Source organism: Gadus chalcogrammus, chromosome 23 (assembly GCF_026213295.1).
Source record: "Gadus chalcogrammus isolate NIFS_2021 chromosome 23, NIFS_Gcha_1.0, whole genome shotgun sequence".
Taxonomy (NCBI): domain Eukaryota; kingdom Metazoa; phylum Chordata; class Actinopteri; order Gadiformes; family Gadidae; genus Gadus; species Gadus chalcogrammus.
The window spans coordinates 9055698-9077482 of record NC_079434.1 but is presented as its reverse complement, the minus strand read 5'-3'; the positions used below and the strand labels follow the sequence as shown (position 1 = coordinate 9077482).

Sequence of the window (21785 nt, the reverse complement as noted above, 5' to 3'; positions counted from 1 at the left end):
CGCCCTGCCTGGGAAGACGTATCAACGTCTGCCCGGCTGAGGGACCCGCATCCACACCGCGGCTGAACCAGCGCATCTCCATGCACCACGTGGGAATCAACGGTGACTGAATCTCATTCCACACTCTCGACCAAGAGAAAAGAACAAGAAAGTAATCTTAAAATAATCTACACACACATAACTGTGATTATTATTATTTGTTTTACTATTAGGCTGCACTACATTTGCTGAGTACAACACATAAAAGCCATTTAGCCAGATTAAATGTATCTTGAATGCGATATCTTGAGATAGATAGATGGAAACATGGGACAAATCATTAATCTTAGCACTGAATGCATATCAAATAAACCCTTTATTTCTCTGATTTCTGACTACCACTGGGAAACTCCGTGACTTCATCCCCATTTCAACCAAATTGAAGTCATGTGCATCTCCATGAGGTCGCATATAAGGACTCGTCTGTCCCTATGAGCCCCTCTGGACCTGCGAAGGGCACAGTCTTTCAGGGCAGCAAACCACAAGCCCGGAGCAGTCTAGTTGGTTAGTGAGGTAGTTAGATGGTTAGTCGGTCAGTCTGACTGACAGTTGATGAGTTGGTGAGTTGGTAAGTTGGCAACCTAGTTTTTATTTTTTAGTTAGTACGCAAGTGAGTGAGTGAGTTGGTTATTTGATGAGTGAGTTAGTTATCTGGTCTGGTGATTGTTTATGTTGTGTTATATATGTTGTAATCTTCACTCATGATGTAGCTGTGTGTTGTCATTTCAATCCCACACACACACACACACACACACACGCACACACGCACGCACGCACGCGCGCGCGCACACTGAATTGGTAGTTTTTTCTACCCTTTCAGCTTGTGGAACATGAATGATAAAAGGTGAGGTGGTTGCCATGGAAACCACGTTGTCCTCAACAGCCAAAAACGTGTTTGTTTGTAAGTAGCGCCTCTTTAAGGTCAAAGTTAAACGCTGGTAACTGTTTCTTTAAGGGAATTTTACACTACCTATTGTCACAAGTGATCCTTTAATCGTCTCTTTCACTCACTTTTTCTTTCTTTTCTTTACCTTCTCCCATTTGCTCTTTCATGATTTACTTCCCTTCCTTTCTATTATAAGATATTGTTTGAGAATGCTAATATAGTTGATCTTTCTTCTGTTTCTTATGTTCACAATCTTTCATTCTTTCTCCTTTCCTCTTTGTCGTGTCTCCTTCATTCTTTTTCTTTAGCTCCTGCTTTTCATCTATAGTGATATCTGAGTATGGTATGAAGTTTAATGTTTGCCTGTCTCCGGCTGAAAGGGTTTATTGTTTTTTTCTGCTGCGGTGGATCGAAATCTGAGGGCGGAACCACACCCAATCTGAAGTCTATAGTGATTGGACGATGTTACAATTACATCATGCTGTTAAACCCTACCTTCAGGTTCAGTAACAAGTGTCTTATGTCAAAGTCATGAAAAGATTGATCTTTATACATTCAATGCAATGAACATCGTATTGTGTGTGTGTGTGTGTGTAGTTGTGACTGTGAGGAGGTTTGGAGGCTGTTTGAAGAGGCTGTGGTTCCCAAGTCCTCCTGCAGCAACCAAGTGAAGGACTACCAGGAGATGCTCAGCATCCTGCCCCAGAACTCCCCCTGCCACCAGGTAACCCACGGCAACACAACCCTAGCACCTTACACTAACCAGCAGGTAACCCACGGCAACACAACCCTAGCACCTTACACTAACCAGCAGGTAACCCACGGCAACACAACCCTAGCACCTTACACTAACCAGCAGGTAACCCATGGCAACACAACCACAGCACCTTACACTTACCAGCAGGTAACCCACGGCAAAACACAACCACAGCACCTTACACTAACCAGCAGGTAACCCACGGCAACACAACCCTAGCACCTAACACTAACCAGCAGGTAACCCACGGCAACACAACCACAGCACCTTACACTAACCAGCAGGTAACCCACGGCAAAACACAACCACAGCACCTTACACTAACCAGCAGGTAACCCACGGAAACACAACCCAAGCACCTTACACTAACCAGAAGGTAACCCACGGCAACACAACCCTAGCACCTAACACTAACCAGCAGGTAACCCACGGCAACACAACCCTAGCCCCTCATGCTAACCAGCAGGTAACCCACGGCCACTCAACACTCACCATAACCCCAAACTACCACAGCCCTCTCTGATGATGAGTGATGTGATTTCAGTTCCTGTTCTGGAGCAAGACAAGATGGATGATGGAGGCCTACACCACCCTGATGGAGAACGTCTACACCCTGGAGGACACGCTAGTGGGCTACGTGTTCAACCAGCTGGACTGGTGTGGACACCTCCAACACACAGGTTGAGTGGGTGTGGGTATGAGGGAGCTATTCACCCGCCCCCCTATCTAGACATCATCACCATCATCACCCATCTGCCTGTTCCTCAATCCATGAATCCATCCGTTCTTCGGTCCATCAATCCATCCTTCCATCATGTCTGAACCCTCGCGGTGCAACAGCGTAGCCTTCTGATGTCATCGGATCGCTCAGGACAAGACTAGATTCATCTTTTTAGTCACTTTCCAATGGAGGATGTTGGAAATGACAACCCTGACTACAACTCTGTGTCCTAAGGTCCTTAAAGAACACGCTGATACTTTGTTGATGTGCCGTGGAGACCACATCATAAGTAACCCACTCATGCAGAGCCCTGCTCAATGGGTCGACTAGAGATTCCACCGAAGGAAGGAGTTCTGTACAAAGACCCATTGTTCTGAATGGGTCACCTCGTGGCTGTCGACTGTATAGTTGGAGGTACTCATGTGTTTCTGTGTTTCTTTTTTCGTAGGATTTGATTTTGAATCCTGTCCAGAGTGGTCGACGTGTCCTCTCCATCCCGTCTACTCCCTGTGGAGACAGGCCTCCCAGCATGTACGCTGCATGTCAAACTTATTTTTATTATATCGTGCTAACTGCCAAACGGCAATATGCCTCACCAGGTGTTGTAGTCAAGTCAGGTCAAGTCCCTGGTATTTGTAAAGCCTGTAATCACACAATTAGAGTCGCAAGAACCCTCAAAGCAATCCATGTGTACAAGGAAGGAGCATTGTGAAGGACCACAAGACAGGAAAGAGAAAACAACCCCACAGCACAAAAACAACATGAGTATTAAATGTCAATCGAATAGAATCACATTGTCGGGCAGATGCATTTCAGTGATACAAGCAGATAAATATCACACACTACTTGTTAAAACAAAAGTTAAAGTACAACGTTATTTTTTAAAGATCGTTTGAATCCTGAGGTGCTGTATTGGTAGATGGTGGAGGTAATGAGCTCAATCTGTTGTTGTCAGTTTGCAGAAACCGCTTGCGGCAACATTACAGTCCTACTGAATGGATCCATCGCCTCCGCATTTAACAGTAAAAGGTAACCATCCTCTGACTGGAGATTCCATTGTATACACACAATCTCTAATGATCTGGGCGTCTTTTTGTGTTGCAGCATGTTTGGCAGCGTTGAACTCAACGGTCTTAATCCTAGCATGGTGGAGTACGTCAACATCAAGGTGGTTTCCAACCTCCGAGGACCTTTCATGTGAGGCCCCACATGACCCTGAACTTCATTGAGATGTTTGAGACTAAAAAGAGACGGAGACGGAGATGAGATGAGGATGATTTAGAATAGGTTTAGAGATATTTAAGATGGTTGTTGGGATTCTCCTCCGAGGCTCCTGAAAGGAGGAACGTCAGAGGAACGCGAGAGGTATTTTCCGAGGAACGTCTCTGACTGTGAGGTTCCCTCCGACAGAGAGTCGTGCAGTCTGGGCTCCGTTGCAGAGCTGATCCAGATCCTTCAGTTCCGGGGATTCAAATGGACCTGCACGGACAATGACCTGTGGGTTGAACGAACATTCGCATTCAAACTGCTGCATGTTCTTGTGTTTTCCTCCAGATCAGACCAGACATTACTCTTTTTGACTGAAAAGGGTAAATTGACGGATCTAGCTGGGAACACACACCTTGGCTTCCCTGTGATTTATATTGTATGTTATTCATGAGGCTGAAGTAAAAAAATGAAGAATCCCTTAATCGTTCCCAAATAGAAGTGTGTGTCCCGGCAGTAGAATCACAAAACAGGGATATATGAACGCACACAGGTGACTGCAGAGGGCGAAAACGATCAACTAGTCAATCATGTTAACGTCAACAGTAACATCTCAATGGATGGTGTGCTGCATTAATCACGTTGTCCCTAAAGTGACAGTGTCTACTGAAGTACAGCTTATAGTAACGCTGTCTGATTCTTGTCCACAGGACTCTGAAGCTGCTCCAGTGCGTCCAGAGCCCCGAGGATCCCTCCTGCCAGATGTGCTCCTCCAGCCTACTGCAGACCCAGGGGCCGCCTCTCATCGGACCTTGAGCTCTGCTGCAGTCTGCTGTCAGCACGCAGGATGTCCTCAACCCTAACCACGGCCTCAATGACTGGGATCCTAAATGAATTAAAGCAAATCAAACATATAAAAGTTTCTTAGGATGACAGTTGCTTGTTGTCTCTTTCTGTAGTCCAACGTTTCGAACCGCTTTTCATGGAATCAACAAGATTCCTGCGGGTGGATTCACAAAAGTATCGTGAGAAGAAAAATCGTAACTGCTTTTTCTTCTTAAGATTGGATTTATTCACACATTGAGATGTTATTCATTGATAGGAATTGATAATGTCAATTTTACAGTTTTTATTGATTCTATTCACAGTATTTTTACATCACACTATAATTTTTATTATACTCTAAATTACATAGGTCTTGGCTCCTACACACGAAGCTTACTATTCAACTTGTTCATCCCGTGATTGGTTTCCTTTTTCCCAAACATATAGCCCAAAAGAGAGACTTGAAAAACTCTTTTGAAGTCCTTGAACGTTGCCCCTGGCCTGGGGCCTGTGCTACGAAACAGGTTCAGAAGCTCAGGATATCTTTTTCATTAGTTGGCTTCACTAAATCCTATGAAACGCAACTACGCAAAATCGGTTTCACGGCGTGGGTCATCCATTTCTTAAAGTTGTAGTCTAGAGTTAAATGGTATCTAAAACGGATCAGACTTAGCAGAAAATAAAATATAATATTCAAGCATGAAAGAATCGTTGTTTTGTTTTGGGATCTTAGAAGGGAACGGATGGCCGTTCCCTAGAAGGGAACGGATGGCCCAGAACAGATAAATGGGTGTGGATTAAATTATATAAACATAATTTTGTGATTTTAGGAAGAATTCTATGAAAGAGGGGTCTGTGTTGTCCCCATTGTCCCCAATTCCAATGAGTTATTACTATGAAATGCGCCTCGCAGCATGACGTTATATTCTGAAGGAAGTTCCATCGCGACTTTTCCTGGCTCCTCCATAACCAGGAAACAGGGTGATGTTGAAACTGGTTTATATGTTGAAACCAAGTTTAAAGGGCAATGATACATGCAATGCCATGGTGCCACGTACCTGTGTGTGGGGGTGACTGGTTTAACCTGTGAGGAGTGGTGGATGCACAACAAGTGTGCAGCCTCACCCTGCACCCAGAGCCTTATCAGTCTGACTAGGGCCAGCTGAGGCTGCTTAAACCGCTCATCGTCCAAACACACACTCAACATACTATACAAATGGCCAAGAAGCTTAAAGGATTTTTAAATCCTTTTGGGTCTGGGGGAAAAGGGCTTTGAAGTCTCACGAGAGATACGATATAGCGATATATGCAGGTTGTGAACGGTGGAATCTCTAGTCAGTTTGAGAGAGCCGCAGGCCGGTTTCAAAGTCATGACTTTGAAAAATGTTATCTTTTTCTCCCGTTCTCGAATATGTGGAAGAAAGTTTTGGTTTATTTGAGCCCAAGTATACAGATGAGAAGGTCCGAGAAATTGAAGAGCAGACGAGGGGAGAAGGCAAAGTCTGATGAGCAGGAGGGGTGAACCAGCTGCTGTAAGGTTCAGGAGACTGGTGGTGTTCCTATGGGTGCTGTGACCCTATGTCCACAGAGAGTGAACGCCTATGTTGTGGGGAACCTGGTGCTTCCCCATATTTGGGACATCAAATTATGGGACCACGGACGCTACACAACGTGGTGTCACCACGTCAAAGGATTTTCCCTCGCTGATCAACAAGGCTGTGCTGAGGACATTCTTTCATGGGCCTAAAATAAACTGGCAGAGGCATCCAAGATCACATGGACCAAACGGGCAACTATCCATCGATTAAGTATACCCTACATGTTTACATGCATGCCATTTCTTTACCTACAGATGTCTGAGTGCTTACTGTTGCATGATTAAGTTTGTTTTCATACTTTTACACAAATCAAAATGACTTTCCTGTCCTCCAAGGAGTTCAGAATAGGGCCCTGTGGCGGTGTTGCAATGGATTTGGCACGGCAAAAGACAGCCTCTTGTTCGTGACAATAGAGGAGTGTGGCCTAGCTGCGTCGTAGCGGAGTTGGGGCAGCAGAAGCGCTGCCTAGCTAGGTCGTAGCGGGCCATCCGAGGAAAGCACCCCTCCCCCACCGGCATCCCACTGGGTTCAAGGAGTCAGAGGCTGTGCTGCGAATGATTTGCTGTAACTCTGTCGACACACCTATCGCACTGAGGACCCTCAATAACGGTGCTTATTGAGTGTCCGTCTAAGCAGTATGTTGAGCATGTTACTACATTTTTTATAATAAAGCAGGACATGTTGGTCTCCCATTTCAAATCTGTCCCATGTCATTTTAATCTATGAATAGAATCACAGTAAATGCAAATACCACTTCCCCCCCCTGAGCGACATTAGGTAAAAGGAGGCAGAAAACAAACTAAATATCTGTCTACCGGCCTTTGCATTCATTTATTTCGGGGGAATTTCTAGAAATGCACACTAATCTTCCACAATTTGCATAATAATAATAGCACATCTGTGTTTCTGAGTCTTTAATTCAAATCTTTCGTCTCGGTTCTAACAAATGTGGAGCAAGGAAATCGGCCTCCCCAGGCCTTTGAACAGAAGCGGTGTTATGAGGTAGTCAGATTCAGCGCAGTGGGCTCTGAGAACACTCTTGTCTTCTCTCCAGGACAGGACAGCCTCGATGAGACCGGGACAGGAGGGTTGGTCGGTGGGTTCATAGATAGGTTTGACAGCCCGTTGTTTAGAGAAAGCGTATTTGTACCAGGCTATTCCTAAGTTAGAAATATATACATCAGTGTCTGGTTCACTGTTTCTTTGAAGCACTTGATTTAACCAGTGTAGTTTTAAGCAATTGCGGTTGTTATACCAGGAAATAGTTTCAGAAATGACTCATTGCCTTTTTCTAATACCACAGCATCTTAGTAACTCACTTATCCCTTGAACTCCAAAAATCATGAACATCAAATTATGTTTATAAATTTAAAGTCAACATTTTGAAGTTCCCTAATTCTACTCTATTGGTCACACGCTCACAAGTCGCTGAACTCCGAACAGAATAAGATCTCACATGTGATACGTCTTCACTGGCTGAAGCCTGAACATTGTACACATGAAACCTATATAGACACAGGGTCACTCCAGTAATGTAGGAGGTAAATGTTTGCCATTCAATTGTTCGGAAAGCATTGCTAAGCTTAGCGTCGATCGGGCCCATGTAGGAGGCAGTGCAAGGTTCTCCCCAGATAATCATGGTTTGGTGCGGTCTGATGTGGATTTGAAAAAAGTAGTTCCAAGCCAGAGGAACTAGGTCCAGTTGATTGGGATGTTTCTTCATCTGCAACGTGTTGAGTCTTGGTAGGAGTTGATTGTGGGACCATAACAAATTGACATGATTATGGAGAATTATCCACCATCATCACCTTCCTAAAAGGTATGGAATTAGGTGTAGCAATATCTGTTACTACATGCCACCTGGCTGGCTGCCACACTCTACCTTGGGGATTTTTGCTGTGCTACTCCAAAGACAAGGACGTTGTTTGATTTTTAAATCCGGTTTATTGTAGAAGTTATCAATAATGATCCGTGGCGCTTATGCTCCATGATGCAATGCAGGAGATCTATTCCTAAGGCCACGTTTATACGTAGCAGGGTATTTATAGAAACGAATATTTCCCCCCCTCCGTTTTCAAAAATAACATTGTGCACACAACATCGTTTTCAAAAAAGTTGTCGTTTACATCAAAACGGATAAATACGCCGTTGGGACATTATAACTATGCCAAACCTATGGGCGGCAGTGTAGGGAGAAGGATAAAGCCATGCAAGCCAATCAGAATCCTCAGAATCAACAACAACGAATAACACGAGCGTCTTCCTGTACAAACAAACTGTAAACATAGGGCGCTCATATGACGTTAAGCATTTCCTGGCGCATAATGTGACGTTTCAGAACCTAAAACCCCGTTTCTACCCGTTGACACGACAACACGTAACCGGCGTTTTCAGAAATCTCCACTTTGGCCGGAGTTTTTAGAAATGATCGTTTTCTGTGACAAAAACAGCGTTTTCGTGTAAATGAGAGGCCAAACCATGTGAAAATATCTGCGTTTTCCCTTCGTGTAAACGGGGCCTTAGTGTGTGTAGCGATGGCTGGTTTCACCCTGGGCACATTGATGACTCAATGTGCGACAGGTGTGCAGCCTCACCCAGCTCTAGAGCCCAATCAGAGTCAGCCAGGTGAGGGGCTGCATGAAACAACTACCATTCAAAACACACACGCACGCCTGCATCCCTCTCCCCATCCACCTCCCCCCCAAAACACTGAACTCTGACCAGGGTTACCATTAGAACAACCCCCAAACTCCACTGTCCTCACACCTCCCCAGGATGACCTGCCAACACCCCCCCCCCCCCCCTGGAGACCAGAGTTGGTGGACACGGCGGTGGCAGGGCTGTCTGGACGGGCTGGGTGGTGGTGGAAGCTCCTCAGAGGACCAGAAACATCCCGTGGTAGAGATACCCTCTCTCAGGGCATTTCCGCGTCTCCCTCGTGGAGCATGGGGCCTTGGGCTGGCGTGGTGGCTGGCAGAGGGGTGGCTTTGCCCAGGCTGCTGTTGGCTGACGGCAGGTTTGGGTAGCCACAGACGGCTGCCATGTTTGCTTGCTGCGCGGCCTCCCCCGTCCTCCCCCGTCCTCCCCCGTCCTCCACTGCACTGTTGGGGAAAAAGGCTGGAGCTGGGAGGCTACTTCTCCCATAATTTTTTTGCGGGTGACCCAATGCGTCCTGTGACAGCCCTTATGGGTCATAAGCATTCTGGAGAGGGCCCATATTGGGCGCCAGGGTAACAATGTCCAGTGTTACCACGCGCCTCCTAGGTGACCTTGGTTGGGCTCCTCTAAACACAAGGACGCTGGGTTGAGGTGTTGAGGTGAAAATATATTATAGTTGATTGTAGTTTGTCAATGCTTCATGGCGCTGGTGCTCCATGTTGCCATGGGTGGTGATGGCTGGTTTAACCTGTGCACACTGATAACTCACACACAGTAGGTTTTTCCCAAAGCCAAGTATGAATAACACTCCTATTATACAGCCCCAAATATTATGCATTTTCATATAGGTCCAAATAAGGAAGGAAAAAGGGGAAAATACAACGACTACTTCCAAGTCAGATGTGGAAGAAACACACTTCATACAGGAAGAGGAAGAGATTAGTGAGGATGTCTTTACTATTCACAATATGAACACAACTATTCCCAAAGTACCTCCTCTCTCGCAGTATTTGAAAGTAAATGGATTTAAACTAAGATATGAGACATACTGGCTGTAGTGTATTAGCAATGTCACAGTCTGAGTATGCTTAGCTATGGAAGAAGGCAAATGGGCCAGAGCTAGGTACCCGTCCTATCAGTCTGAATACATATACAAAGATAAATGTAAAGAAAGATACATGGAGCCAGTGATGCTGCAACCCGCTTTTTCAAATCAAAGTCATTGCATTTTGCAATGAAAACGAATAGTCTCAGTGTTAAAACCGGACAATACAGTTATGTGTGGCGACTATATACTATAAACAGAGTGGCATCACTAGAACAGTAACCCATTCCTAAAGTGGAGGACATGCTCCCATACGTAACGGGGGGAGAGATATTTTGTAAACCTGACATGAGTCATGCTCACCAACAGACGAGGCTAGATGAAGACTCAAAAGGCCTTGGACTCGGGCGCCTCTGTGTTGTGGGGAGACTGTGTCGTTGTTCTAGAGAGCCGACGGCCCGCCGCCCCAATGGAACAACAGAGTCGTCCCAGCGTGTCCAGAATGAAAGGCTGGGCTACATGTGGTGAACTAATATGGATTCTGACATTAAAGAGAAGGTAAAATCATGCAGCACAGTGCCCAACTCCATCCCTGTGAGTGTCCCAGTAAGCCATGGTGAAAGCTATCGACTATGCCGGTTCTGTCATGGGAAAGATGTTTTTAGTAATAGTAGATGTACTCAAAATGGATGGACATATACCAAGTGAGCTCAGCCACGTGAGCTGATACAGTGGATCGTCTCAGGAAAAGTTTCAGTAATCACGTCATTCAAGAGAATACCCAAAACAAAACTTCAAAGAGAAAGAAAAAGATTGTTGTTAACATCAGTCCCCCAAGACCTTAAATTAAAGGAGAATAAGCTCCAGGCTCAAAAAATACAAAGTTATGCTTTAACTCTCTCTCGGACTGACCTCATAATGCATAGCTAAGGCGAGCATCAGCATGCTCCATCCTTTCACACCCTTCTATATCCAAGCTTAAAACAGTTTGTGGGAGCTCGTGAATGAGGAGGTTCTTATACGGTAAGTGGGGGTGCATTATCCAATGCATCCATGTACTGGAACTGTTGGATCCAAATTTTCGGAAGCCAACTTCTCCTTTAATTAACCGTTTTGTAACCGACTATAATCACATACTGCAATATAACAGAGAGCAGTGGCGTGCACAGATATTTTGGGGGGCAGGTGCTCAGTGAAAAATAAGGGCACTTTGTGCGGTGTTACGTCCCGTAAGGGGAGTAACATAGTACCATGTCAAAAACAGTAGGAGTCATGTAGTCCAAGTTAAGGTTGTTTATTGCGAAACTCAAGCACCTGTCCTCCGGGTGATCCTGGGGCCAAAACAAAAAACAAAACGTAGCCTATCCCTGACTAGAAACAAACTTTCTTATGGCGCGTTTTATTATCCATCCGTCTCGGAGGTACGAGGACGTTGTCTAGCGGCACGCATGAACATGCCCCTTTTCCATAAATGCAAGTTATAGCTTGGCAACTGAGGCTTAGGGGGCAAACAATACACTCAATTCATTTATGTGTTACCTTGCTGGTTGGGCAGGGCAGGGGAGTAGGTGTGGGGGGCGGGTCATATTTATTGGGGCATTATTATCACACGTTTAGAATCGTCGACAATTCATAGATGATAATGTCGGCATGGGCCACATACAGATACATACTGTAAAAAAACAACAAAAAAAAACGAACTTTCAGATTTTTTTTGTTTTTTCAAAAGGGCACTTCATTGGGCCAGGGGGCAAAGGGCAGGTGCTATAGCACCACCTTGGGTCTACCTGTGCATGCCACTGACAGAGAGCATAGGTAGCCTATATGAATTAGGTTTACAACTATGAATGCAATAAAAGGCGTTTGTGTTGAGGAACTCGCCTGTAGGCCTATATGTGGTCAGTACCATTCAGATCAATGATTTACTTTCACTTATTTTCTGTGTGGGAAAAACTCCCACATAGCAGCCGTGCGCACGCTTGTTTTAGGCGCTATTCCAGGGAGCGCGCCCGTATAAATAGACTCGGAGGAGCAACAAGCGAGCGAGGAGCAGAAAGTAACAGGCAGAGAAGTTCGAGCGCGTCCACTTTAAGGACTGTCGCGTTCCAGATAGCTGACGGGTTGAGTTCAGACGCAGGCTTGATGGAATCGGACCCGATCCGCGGTGGGCACCGGCGGCGGAAGCGTCGCGTGCGTGTGGTTGGCGGCTGCGCCATGGCCGTCCTGCTGGTGGTGGTGGTGGTGGTCACCGCGGTGGTGCTGAGCAACAGAACCGACACCTTCAAGGCCACGTTCATCCAGGAGTGCGAGAGAAGGACTCCAGAGAACACAAGGTAGAGCCAACATTTTCCTTTTTTCTTTTCTTTATTATCTCCCTTATGTGGGCTAGTCTGTGTTTAGAATTGATGCATTGTTGTTTGCAAGTGCATGCACATATTTTAATCGGTCGTCATCCATTTTATCTTTATCAAAATCTATTCATAGCCTATTGATCGATCATTGACTTTTTTGTATTGTGATGTTTGCGTTCTCCAGTCTATTCCAATTCCATGTGTAGGCCTATTTATCAGACGCTTTGGTCAAAACGAACTCGCAGTGAGTTGAACAATGAAGATGCACCCCGTAAAGTGCAAGAATAATTTAAGTAACAATCCGAAACAAGCAAAACAACCAGCTTTTAAGTGCTGCGATAACACGATAGATATTGTTTTTCACTTCATGGTCATCCAACAAGACGCAGTGTGGCAGATGAGTGTCCAGCCCGCGGCGGAGGACGGATCGGATCTCTTGATCATGTCAGTCCTTTCATTGTGGCGCCAGGACAAAACAATCGAGATTTTGTTGTGCACTGCTGGTGCTCACGTAGGCCTGATGATGGAGTAGCCTAGGCTATAGCACGGCGTTTGGCAGGCATGAAGCAGAGGACGGGCTAGGGGCGGTGTGTTGGACATCCTCGGTGCAGGATGGGCCCTGAACCATGTAGAAAGGATAGGAAATAACCTACCAGGGACTTGGGTGTACCAGTGCAGGGGACAGAAGAGATGTATAGTGTAGTGTGGGAGACCTAGGCCAGGTTGTAGTTGTGTGTAGTGTTGTTTTCAAAAAGCGAAGTGATCTTATCGTCCCTGCACGGCTTCTCCTGCAGCCCTCACTTTCATCCTTGTATGTTGGCGTCAGTCCCGGGCTGAGATCACACCAGTCCATTAGCGCCTGGAGTCGCTCCAAGTTCAGACCGTCAGCGAAATTCTCCTTAGTGAATATCTTCTGAGTCAAATCTGTGCCCATGGAATAAGACTTAATATTCGGAGAAGACAATTGAGGCTCGGACATCATCCGCGTGACAGCGTCGCAGTTTGGTCGGGTTTCAAGCACTTTAGATAACTTTCACACATCTCTCTCTCACAAACTCATCTAATCGTGAAATGCAGCATATTTATCTAGCCTACATGCGTGCAAAGCATTAACACCCTGAAACAGTTTGTGTATCATCAATTGACGCTCTCTAAATTATATTTATAAACCTTTATTGCATCAATAATTGAGAATAGATTATGAATTGCAAAAAAATGTGTAGGCTACTACATACATCTATATGTATGTAGTACACATTTGCTTTATAAGGGATGAATTAACTATGAAGTTCATTCAGTCCACGTTCCCGTTTAACTCGCACACACCACACCTCAACCCTTCGTGGCTGTCCGACCTGCTCACGTCCTGGTCGGTCACCACAAGGAGAACAGCCTAACTGGCTCTAGTGTCACTTTCTCACTATTTTGCCGCACTGGAGTATTTACCACAAGGGCGTAACCACGCATTCTTTGGGGGGGTCGTGTCCCCCCCAATGTTGAGAAAATACTAACCTGTCCCCCCCAATATTCAGCAGGATAAAATGTAAAATATATGTTCTCTTTTTATGAACCCTGTCAATGGATCGGTCTCTTGTTATGCAGTGATGTTGCTAGGTACGCGTCCTGCGTCCCTGACGCATTAAAATCTGAAAGGACGCACTAAACTCACTATCCATGCGTCCCGGGGACGCATCTCATTTTCCCCATGAAAAACGATACATTGTGAACATTAAACAACTCGTGTTTAATCACAGTAACTGGCCAAAGAAACCTTCTTGTGAGCAGATCGGACAAGCGCTGTTTCAACCCTCTGCGCATCTACTTGTGACACACACACACACACACAAATGTGGCGCTCGCGCGGTAATAGCTCATTGGCGCCACCTAGTGATCATTATGTGCAAATGCACAGCCTCATTAAAATGACTTAGGGGTCATTTGACCCCTCTTGCGGCGCTAGGAGTAAGTAAAAATGGCCCGGCTGAGAACGGTTGAGTACTCCAGCTCTAACCATATCATACCACCATCAAGGAGTTTAACACTATTAATTTAATTTAAGAAATAGAATAATAATAAAAAAGAAGCACATTTTTTAAACTGGGGAGACGGGACCCATTGAATTTCTCAGGGACCCACCCAACTCGCCACCTGTGGGTCCCGGGGACTCACTACATTGAAAACCTATCAACATCACTGGTTATGTCTTATTTATTTTCAATTTATTTCCGTTTGTTGAGTGTGTGAATCCCCCCTCCTAATTGTACACTTGTGCGATTTAGTTTGAAACCACCTCGCGACTTTCTGCGTTGTCATGGTTACCCCACACTCTTTCTTCAGTGAGAGCCAAGAAAGTAAAGTTGAGTAATGGAGGATTTGAGGTTACCTAAAAAGCAGAAGAAACTGGACCAACAGGCAAGCATACGCAGTTTTTTTCAGACAGTAAGTAACTTGACAGGCATGCTGAAAGCAGTGGCCAGACAGGGACATGCTCTGGACAGGCAGGTGATAAGGTGAGAATTTTGAATATGAGACTAGACAGCCTTACAACATTGTTTATAACCTGGGCCTACATGTCAGCAATACATAAAAGTAGCCTACTTCTAATACAAGCAGAATATATAGACCAAAATTATCACGAAGGTCAGCCACTGTTCTTCTGATAACATAATGACATGTGGTCATGGGTATGTGGTATTTTTCCATTGGAAGCTATCCTTTTTGCTACAGTACTACTGGAAGAGCATAATTGTAATTGGTAGGTGTGTTTAAGGTCAGTAAGCAGCTAACCAAAACAAAGTGTGTGTGTATGTGTGTGTGTGTGTGGGGGGGGGGGGGGGGGCGGGGCAGACATTACATTATTACACTATTCCTTTAGATGTGAATTCAAATGGTCAATGTAGTCCTCGAAACTATGTTCTAAATGTCCACATTTTCATATATAAATATAGAATTGTAGGCAATGCACTTAACAAATAATAATAAAAAATTGGACCCCCCCAATGTCTAAACCATGGTTACGCCCTTGATTTACCATAATAAAATCGCTGAAGAAATCCAAATAAAGACAATTTTTTACAAGATCTGTAAATGGCCCAAGAACGTGTCAAAACAGGTTCTATGTATTTATACTCTTTGTTGACATTTGGATAATGTCATACATGGTTCCTCTGCATGATGAAGCTTAAGGTAAAGTGATCCCACACCCAGGGGTTCTGACTAGGTATGCCTTATATTGACTTGTCCTTTGCAGATCCAATATTCTATGGGCAGTGGTTCCTGTCTCCCTTCTATTCTGTGGTCCTACTTTTTAGGATTTATTTTATCCTTGACTTATTTTTAAGTGATCTAAGCTCTTTCTCTATTCCAATAAAATATCTAGACAAATAATAGGCCGAGAATATCCTGCCTGGTTTGTATCTGCATATTTTACTATTTTTTGATATTGCAAAATATCGAATATCAAATTATGCAATTAACGGGTGTGATCTTTTATCAATCCCTACAACAAGTCGATATACAATATAGATTTTCTGCAGACCATGTTCATGGTCTGCCTTACACTAACCAGTCTCTGTTTGTGTTTGAAGCACCGACTGTGTGGAGGTCTGGAGTGCCTTTGAGCAAGCGTACGTGGGCCGGGACCCCTGTCAGGTCCCGCCGCAGGCCTACGATCACCTGCTGTCCGTCGCGCCTCCGCAGCCTGCGTGCAACCGGGTAAATATCCTGAGCACTACTTTACCTGTCTCTAACTCATGGTTAGGCTAGACACAGGGCTGGTCGTTCATAAACAGGGGTCCTCTATTCATTGTTCCAATTCCTGGACATAGCTAGCTATGTATGTTAAGTGAGTCAGTGAGTAGCTGTATTTTAATCGATTTAGTGTATTTAATTAGTTGATATTATAACTTTAATGCAAACTACTGTGTACCCTAGACAGTCCTTTTTAAAAGGTGACATTTTGTGTTCTGCATGAGTGACATGGTGTCACTCTGTACAAAGGAGTGATGGATAAGAAACGTAAGCCTTTAAATTGTCACATTTCTAAGCATTGTTTTACTAATTTTAGGGTTTAAATAGAGTATGAATGAATTATTACTGCTCAGCCATACTATAATGACCTGCTCCCATTTTAACGAACTTTAGCTTGGATTACAAAACAACACATTTGGATAGAGCTTACGCATCTTTTGTATCCTGTCCTCTGGGGAGAGGGGGCTGAGACTGTGACTAACAAGTCTGTATCTCAACCGCCGCTTGCAAATGATCTTTATTTGGTCAGCTTGCTTCCCCTCTAAACAAGCGATAAAGCTTACAAATTATAAATATTTAGTTGCGGTTAGTGGAGGAGGATGACAGAACCGAGAGAGCAGTGCAGCTGTCAACTCCCCATTTTTGTCCAACTGTAGAAAAGAGTAGGCTCTCTGCCTATGTGCCTTTGTGTTTGTGTGTGCGTGTGTGTATGCATGTATGTATATATGAATATATATTAGGGCTGTTAAACGATTAAAGCATTTAATAGCGATTAATTGCATAGTATTATCAAATGGAATGACACATTATCATTCATACAAAATGTACTTAATAAGCAAAAACTAGACCAAGGGATCTTGAGGGAGTTTTATTGACTCGTGTGGGTTGAATATGTAATGGACCACCACAGAGTTGGGAATTGTAAACATGCAGGTACTTAATACAATTGTAAACCAACAGTTGTTACTGTAGTTAAATTCAAATAGATTTGGGAATTGTCTTATTAAGATAAGATTGCGTTAACGCGTTATTATCGTGCTCATTTTAACAGCCCTAGTGTATGGATGGATGTATGGATGGATGTATGGATGTATTTTTTTATATATATATATATATATATATATATATATATATATATATATATATATTATTATATTATTTTTTTATGCATGTGTGTTTTACGAGGACGTGGTGTGTGTGTCCCAGATGTTGTTTTGGAGCGGGACCAAGGAGGTGGCCCACCAGGTGTCAGAGGGCTGCTACCAGACGATGGAGGACTCCATGCTGGGATCTGTACTGGACGGAAAGACCTGGTGTGGGAAGGAGGGGAGCAACGGTAAGACACCACTACCATATATATAATACTACAGTCTATATATACAACATGTATATATATATATATAGATATACATATATATATATACACAGCGAGCCTATGTTTAGTCCCGCTCCCTAATATCCTGTTCAATGATCTGGAAACATCTGATTCTCATGCTCTGGTCTGTCACTCTGCCTCTCTTGTGTCAGAAACGTTCACCTCTGGGTGTCCCGGCTGGTCTGAATGTGAGAACAACCCAGTCAGATCCTTCTGGAGCAGAGCGTCTGCTGAGGTACGTCAACACGAGACAGTTGACTCACAATGTTTAGGCCTACATTGGAGTGGATAAGATAAATATAGCATAGCTAAAACTTGCGTAGCCCCATTCAATAGAAGCTTTCAACGTTCTTCACAAGACAATATCAAGATTCAAGCGATCTTGATATTGTGTTTGTGTTCAAGCGAACACTAAAATCTTCACGGTACAGAGAAATCTATCATGAGAGACATTATGGGCACAAGAAGCATAACTATCCAGCGTGTAAAACAACGTATCTACTTATTTTAAAACTTTTGTGCAATCAGGGGCTGAGCTATAAGCATTACTAATACAAAATAATACTAATTCCTGAACCCTAGAATAAGAAGAGGTATCCACAGGTACTCTTTGAATACCTTAACAGAGCGATTGTGCAAAGGAATAAGGAACAGGCAGCAGGACACAGGCCGGTAGAGTCCACTCTGTATGAGCCTGGTTGCTTGGTGGAAAGATATGTCTAGTAGCCTGCTGGTCCAGGCCTTGAGGCTGCGGTACCCCTTGCAACATGGAACCAGCTGAAACTGTTATATGTTGGGGTGTTTGGGCGCATCCACCTATGCACTGGACTGACTGCACAAACCTCTGCAGTGCTCTGTGGTTGAGGGCAGCGCAGTTCCCACCCGCTTTACATTGAAGCTCTGCTTTTACCGAGTCAGACTCAGACCAAGAGTGGATCCAAAGGCCGCTGACTTCCTCTACACATCACTTACGTGATATTGCAGTTTTGAAGCGTTATTCCAGTAAAGCAAGGGTTTTAACCGATTTGACCATTTCAGAAGTTGCTACAGCCCATTCAAATGTGACACAGTGGGGCAGCCCCTCTATCACATTGTTGAGGGACAATCCTATAAAATATACATTATTATAGGGCATATATATATCAAACATGTTTTTATAGCCACTTGTGTCATCCCCTGCTTGATCCGAAAACGTACCGTACCTAACCGAAAACCATGACCCCCATAACTGTGATATGAATCAAATCGAGAATTTTGTGAAACGTTCCACCCTTAATACACATATATATGTGCATTTATTATAAATGCACTGCAGTACAATTGCAATTCTAATAAATCAGTACCTAAGTAGGAAGACTGTGGAGAAAAATCAGTTAGAGTTTGGTCGGGGACTTACTTTATGGAAGAAGAATAAGGAGAGGAAGAGAGGAGAAGGAGAGGCCATCTCCGCCTGACTCCCTGTCAATAGCTCTTTGTTTGTTGTTCTGAGTGGAGGTGCATAGTCCAGCGCATGGCTTAGCGCTCTCCTTAGTGCGTGGCGTCCCACTCGCTAGAGCTGCTAGCTGCTATTGTTGTGAAGCGGAGAAGCAGAGGAGAGCAAGAATGCGCTTCCCTAGCACATCTATAGCCCTGGAAATGTTTGTGCGGTGTTGAGGGATGTGGTCTGTTGTTCTACTGTTCTGTCTTATTACTATGTAATGTTGCGCTGTGGTGTTTGACTTCCAGACGAACCCTCCTATCTCCATTGTCTACCTGTAGATATCTTTGACTGAGATGTCCATAATCAGGTATCAGCTGAGACAGATCAGCTGGGAGTCACCCTACCAGGGGCGGCCTTCCCTACAGGCGGGTCAGGCGGCCGCCTAGAGCGCCATCTAGAGGGGGAGCGCAACAATCGCTTCAACCCCCCCCCCCCCCCCCCCCCCTCGCCTAGAGCACCAAATGTGCTGGGGCCGCCCCTGCACCCTACAACACCCTAACCTAACCGACCCTGCCCATCTAGAGCTTTGATTCCTGCCTCTGAGCCTTCGTGTCTTACTCTTACTCATATCATCAATCTAGGGAATTTCCGCTGAGTAAGCAACATGCCAGAAAGACTCACTTAGTAGTAGTGACCCAGGAATGGCACTTATTAATACGTTCTTCTAGATCGTTCTAGAATATGTACTTTGGTTGGTGAGTCTCCTGAAGAGACACTTGCTCCCTTAAAAGATAAAACGATGTTCTGTGCCACCAGTATGTGCTTATATTCCTTTTACAATGAAATTCCTCTGTTGAGGTCAAGACAACCTAATGGTTCGAAAATGTTGCTAAAGGAAATGATAAGGAAAGCGAGGTTAAAGGAGGGGAACTGGTTAATAGGTATGCCAATGGTACTGATTAAACCAAGGTCAGCTAGAAGACCATGAAAATAACAAACCTTACAGAAGTTGGTTGTCGATAAAGCCATGCATTGGCATTATTTGATAACAACCCTGGCTTGGAGCTGATGGGATGTATCACAGAGTGAAACAATAAAACTGTGCAGAAGCAGGTGTTCTGCAGACCAGCTCTGCTTTTGTATTTCCTTCTTAAAGTTATAAATAAAGGTCTTCAAATATTAGACGGTTTCCTGATCTTAAGTTTAAGTGATGTTCTTTCCACAACAGTAACTTAGGAAAAAGTTGGTGTAAGCTTAGCATAGCGCTTAGCCTGACCGATCGACACAATGAGCACACCCAAAGAATTCTACCACTAAAGCAGATTATTTTATTCAATTCGATACTTTTAAGTTGCATAACATTAAGAAGCAGGAAGGGGTAAGGGTACCTTGCCTACAGACAGGCTGCAGACATTGAGCATCAAACCCAGAACTCAATATCTGATAACCACCATCCTGCCTGCCCCTGGTCATAACAATGCATGTGACATGTCGTGTGGTTCAGTTTGCAGCGGTTGCCTGCGGAGATGCTGTCGTCCTGCTCAACGGCTCCAGAGATACCCCCTTCAGCCCTACCAGGTGAGTTACCGCGTTAACGTAACAACGTTTAACACTTCAACTAGCTCGTAGAGTAAAATAACCTGGGCATATCTATAGACAATCAAGAAACGCTGTTTGGGATGATTAACTGCATAGCTTGAAGCTATGATTCATTAATGACCATGTTCAGAGCCTAGCTCGAGGGAAACCAGGCAGGGCTTACAAACAGGGTGTTTTTAATAAAAGTTCCTGGCATTCTTTTCTATGTCATCTCCGAGACATGTTGAATATTTCAATCTAATATGCATATAGGGCGGGACAAAAAGTAGGAGCGACGCAATATGCTTATTCATGATTTGATTGGCAGCAGAGCACTAGTAGAGTCTACTCCTAAACAGAATGTATCAAACTAATAAAACGCAGCAGTTTCTGACACAATGTTAAATTGTTTTAAGACTGGTATCTATTATTTTCAATGAGGAAATGTCACTTTTTGTGTTTGCACTTTTGAAGTATTTTTGGCAGCATCGAAGTCAAGAAGTTCACATCCGACCGAATGAAGAGTCTCACTGCCGTCCTGGTAACCAAGGACAACGTTTTGTAAGGATTTTTACTAATATCTCTAATAATCCTTCCTAAATATACAACTACTTGACTAAAAATACTATTTTACTCTTTCTTTCAAAGGGCAAACTGTGATGATGAATCTTTAAAGAACTTACAGAAGGAACTAAAACCTGGCATCAAGTACATTTGCAAGGAGGTGCCAGAGTAAGTGTGTGTGTGTGTATCATCATCATCGTCATATTTTCCCGCCATGCACAGTAGTGGCCTTGGGGCGCTCCGGCTTCAACCTGTGGTCCAGCAGTCACAGGAACTGTGTTCTCTTCATCATCATTTTCCTGGCCTGCTGAACGTCGATGTCCAACAGCCTCTCTATCCGAGTCCAAATCTTTCTTGGCGGCCTAAGGTCGAATATATCCTACATACATGACCTACATACTTCAGAGGTAGCAAAAGTCCTGAATCGCGACGGTGTCAGTCATTTATTTACCTCAACATTCTTTCTTCTGTCACTCCGACTTGGAGCATTCTTCCATTCAAAACCACCTGCACCAACTTTCTCAGAAAACCGTGCCATAGGACCTCAACCTTGTTGAGTTCATACTCTGCTAGTTCCTAGGCTTGAACACTGTAAAGGATAAGAGATCGGACACACGTAGTTAGAAACTTCACTCTAGTCCATTAGCACATGTTACAGTTCATTCCATTTCTGGATTGTGGCACCAATTCTTGTGTGGAGGGAAGATCAGATGTTCTCCGAGTTTGTGATAGTATATCTCAGGTACTTAAAGCTCTGGACGTTCTTGGTCCATAAATCCTTCATAAATACCATTGTTTCAGTCTTATCATATGATATTTGCATTCCGTACCATTTAAAGGTGTGGTCGTAAATGGATAGTATGCCCTGCGTTGTTGGCAAGTATAACCTGATCATCAGCATAGAGAAGTTCTGTGATTTTGCTTTGACCAGATGATGGTGCTTTTCTACGATGCTCTTTCTGGGATGTGTGTGTGTGTGTGTGTGTGTGTGTGTGTGTGTGTGTGTGTGTGT

At 44.2% G+C, this 21785-nt stretch overlaps 2 protein-coding genes across 3 annotated transcripts in view; both read left to right on the top strand.

Annotated features, from left to right (window-relative positions):
• Positions 1–46: 46 nt before the first annotated feature.
• Positions 47–4581, top strand: LOC130377178 (ADP-ribosyl cyclase/cyclic ADP-ribose hydrolase 1). Its single transcript, XM_056584200.1, has 9 exons — positions 47–102; positions 1306–1426; positions 1523–1649; positions 2227–2362; positions 2852–2934; positions 3359–3432; positions 3508–3600; positions 3814–3900; positions 4320–4581. Exons 1-9 carry the CDS (start codon positions 81–83, stop codon positions 4423–4425), a joined length of 849 nt encoding a protein of 282 aa, XP_056440175.1. The 5' UTR covers positions 47–80; the 3' UTR covers positions 4426–4581.
• Positions 4582–11651: 7070 nt separating this feature from the next.
• LOC130377174 (ADP-ribosyl cyclase/cyclic ADP-ribose hydrolase 1-like) overlaps positions 11652–21785 on the top strand; it is an 11473-nt gene continuing 1339 nt past the window's right edge. Inside the window, exons 1-7 of one of the 2 annotated variants that reach the window (XM_056584196.1) lie at positions 11670–12068; positions 15674–15800; positions 17043–17172; positions 17364–17446; positions 20136–20209; positions 20684–20770; positions 20858–20941. In XM_056584196.1, the coding sequence (XP_056440171.1) occupies positions 11878–12068; positions 15674–15800; positions 17043–17172; positions 17364–17446; positions 20136–20209; positions 20684–20770; positions 20858–20941 (776 nt within the window). In that variant the 5' untranslated portion in view covers positions 11670–11877. Of the gene's footprint in view, positions 12069–15673; positions 15801–17042; positions 17173–17363; positions 17447–20135; positions 20210–20683; positions 20775–20857; positions 20942–21785 lie in introns of those variants that run through there. The other variant, XM_056584197.1, reaches the window with a different exon arrangement.

Bases quoted from the DNA above. Each gene is read 5' to 3' on its own strand.
- LOC130377178 (XM_056584200.1), top strand. From the start codon at position 81: ATGCACCACGTGGGAATCAACG. The intron at 3,433-3,507 runs GTAACCATCCTC...TTTGTGTTGCAG, and splicing joins TCCGCATTTAACAGTAAAAG to CATGTTTGGCAGCGTTGAAC. The intron at 3,601-3,813 runs GTGAGGCCCCAC...TCCCTCCGACAG, and splicing joins AACCTCCGAGGACCTTTCAT to AGAGTCGTGCAGTCTGGGCT.